The following is a 3,082-nucleotide window of genomic DNA, read 5'->3' as shown; positions in this document are numbered from 1 at the left end:
TACGCCAATTCCGCTATTAATTAAGCGTACTTTACATAATATTCATTTTTGATTATCTCTTCAAATTTACAACAGACTATAAATACGTAATACTAAATGAATATTTTTTATTTTTATTTATGACAGACATATGGTTGCGACAAAATTCATCTATCGCTTGTCCCTACACTAGGGAGTCTCTGTGTTGTGGGTTACTAGATAACAATTAAATACTGGTAGGTCTGTGGATAGCCCACGTCAAAAAATGACCTTGTCATGTCTGATATTTAAAGCAATATATTTCGATAATAATGATAGATTGGCATAAAATCATTTGTGTAATAGATACAGAGAATCTTTAAAAATGCCTAAGAAAGGTAAAGGCAAGGAGCCCGCCCCTGCTAAAGCCGCTGCTCCCGGCCCTCCACCCAAGCCTAAAAAGATTCCTCCACCACCAGCATGCTTTGGTCCTGAAGACTTAGCGAAATTCAAAGAATTATTTAAAGCGTGTGACGAAGAAAATATTGATAAGGTAGTAAACATTACTTATCTGAATGTTCACAATTGAAAAGATACAATTTTTTTGTTTTTATTTTGTAATGTTACATTAATTAAAGTAACAATATTTATTTATCTATACTACGATAGATTTGTAGAAAACCAATTATAAGGGATACAGACCTAATCGCTAACAAGCGATCTCTTTCAGATAAGCCTAGTAAGAAAAAACTAAAAAAAGAAATATGATAGAAGAAGTGTATAAAATCAGATAAAAATTATAGAATCACCAACCTTAATCTAAAATAATACATTACTTTTTAAATAAAATAATCTAAAAACTAAACAGCTTATCTCACGGACAAATACAAGAATTACAAAGGTCTCTATTGAGCAGGATAGGATATCAAAAAGAAATGTTTATGTAGAAGAATTTCTTTTCTATCGTATAGAGTTATGCATCCGGTGTAATATTTTCAAATAGAATATTTTTTATGCGTTCTTAAAAATGCTAGGATGTTGAAGTGAAGCTTATTTATTTAAGTAATATAATTTTAATACAGTTTTCTCATGTTTATATTACGTATCATTGTTTTAAGGTTAAAATAGAACAAATACCATTCATGTTACGAAAGCTAGGATTCAATCCAAAAAGCCAGGAAATAAAAGAACTCTACAGATTATTTTTGGAAGATGATTTAGTTGATACGGTAGAATATCATGAATTCTTATTTATGATTGAGGCTAAAATGAACTGGGGTGACGATTTCGAGTTGGCAGTGACGAAAGCAATGGCAGCACTTGCACATGACGATGAGCACGAGATAGGTAAGAGTAACGAAGTTTTATAGTACATGGGATAAGGGATTTTTTAACTAATTATAAAAAAACTAAGTTTATGCATTGAAGTAGATTTACGAATATTTACCAAATAAAAATCACTTTAGACAGACACAATTTTACCAGCAATTTCATGCGTGGCACGGAAATTATCTAAAAAAGACACTTTCTACGCACGACAAATTCAGATTTATTAATATATTTTTTTTAATTTGTACAGGTATTGCTGATTTTGAAATATTAAGAGAAGAGCTAACAGTCTGGGGTGAGCCTATAACAGAAATTGAATTTGTCGACTGGATAAAACTATCAGTGAAAGACAAAACATATAATATGGAAGATGGAACGTTTAATTACGTTAAGTTTATAGAGAATATGAACGCCAAGGATGTAAAGTATATTAAGGAGCCGATAAACTTCTACAAGCTGGACCAGAAGACTTTAGCCGCGATGGCGATAAAGAGAGCCCAAGAAGAGAAAGAAGAACAGGAAAAGAAAGATGCTCTCAACAAGGCCAAGGAAGAAGCGAAGAGACAGAAGATGATTGCTGATGGTTTAATTCCTCCAGATTAGATACACGAATCTTCGGTCATCATTAATGAGTGATCAAAGTAGATATTGAACAAGTATAATTGTCGCAAAAAATTATTGTTTATTTTATGAAAATTACACGAGCTAGTAAATATGCCTCATAATTCCAAAAAGAGTGTTTTTTGTATACTGCTGTTTTTTTTATGTAATAGGAGGCAATCGGGCAGGAGGCTCACCTGATGTTAAGTGATACCATTGGACATTGTCAGAAGGCTCGCAAGTGCGTTACCGAAAACCGCCGGTGGTTTTTCTATATTTTCTAGTAGTCTTTCTTTTCTTGGAAGCGCACTCTAGTTTTTGTTGTAAATGAGCCTGTCACGTAAGTTTTTGAGCCGTGAATATTGAGGAATTAACGAAGGTATACATTAACAAGTGCTTTATCAACACAATCTTAGAAATGTTTTCTTCCATTACAGTACTAGAAAACAACGATTAACTCATGGTAATGACGTACATACATACATATTCAACAATCCTGCATAATTTTTATAGATGCGAAATGGGTCGAGAATAAGAGATGTTACTTGCATATATTAACGGTGGTAGAAAAAGTTTTCTTTTATATCATGTATGTATTTATTTCGTAATCCCACAGCTAACATAAATTATATATAATATATATGTATATTTTCATTTACAAAAGGAAAAAAACACTAAAAAATATTCAATATATTTAACTATCATATTCGCAATTCCAGTTGGCTGTAATCTGGATATCCTGTACCCGATTCCAGTGATATTTTTTTAGGCACGGAAGGATAATATTTTTTTTTATAATGGAAAGTCATAATGGAAAATGACGATCTAGCTTAACTCCAGATTAATAGCTAATTTAAGTCTAAAGTAATTTACTTATAAGGATATTTAACATAACAAAGTGTCCGATAACATTACTTACAGGCTCTAATAAATGGAAGACACTCTGTTCTTGTGTTATATTTTTTTCACTTACCTTACTAATAATGATTTAATAGGTTACGGTACTAGTTCTCGAAATTGTGTTTGACTAGGAAGGCCTCCATATATCTTATAATAAATATTCATTCAGAAACTATTTTGTAATTTACCGGCCCTAAATATTTTACATACATTAAGGATTACGTGGGTCACCTTTGAGATGTTGTTAATTGAAAATGTTTGGATCGATAGTCTGTATAAATAACTCTATTGTACT

The 3,082-nt window shown here is 31.6% G+C and overlaps 1 protein-coding gene across 1 annotated transcript; it reads left to right on the top strand.

The window, feature by feature from the left end:
* The first annotated feature begins 230 nt into the window (after positions 1-230).
* On the top strand, positions 231-2,679 carry LOC123709900 (caltractin-like). The gene is made up of 3 exons (XM_045661500.1): positions 231-511; positions 1,077-1,305; positions 1,538-2,679. The coding sequence occupies exons 1-3, from the start codon at positions 344-346 to the stop codon at positions 1,888-1,890; spliced, it is 750 nt and encodes a 249-aa protein (XP_045517456.1). The 5' UTR covers positions 231-343; the 3' UTR covers positions 1,891-2,679.
* Positions 2,680-3,082: the final 403 nt, after the last annotated feature.

The sequence above is a fragment of the Pieris brassicae genome, chromosome 5 (assembly GCF_905147105.1).
Source record: "Pieris brassicae chromosome 5, ilPieBrab1.1, whole genome shotgun sequence".
NCBI lineage: Eukaryota > Metazoa > Arthropoda > Insecta > Lepidoptera > Pieridae > Pieris > Pieris brassicae.
The sequence above is the reverse complement of the archived record's forward strand: the minus strand, read 5'-3'. Positions and strand labels throughout refer to the sequence as shown.

Excerpts from the sequence above, each read along its gene's own strand:
- LOC123709900 (XM_045661500.1), top strand. The coding sequence starts at position 344 with ATGCCTAAGAAAGGTAAAGGCAAGGAGCCCGCCCCTGCTAAAGCCGCT. Across the intron at positions 512-1,076 it reads ACGAAGAAAATATTGATAAG|GTTAAAATAGAACAAATACC; the intron begins GTAGTAAACATT and ends CATTGTTTTAAG. Across the intron at positions 1,306-1,537 it reads TGACGATGAGCACGAGATAG|GTATTGCTGATTTTGAAATA; the intron begins GTAAGAGTAACG and ends TAATTTGTACAG.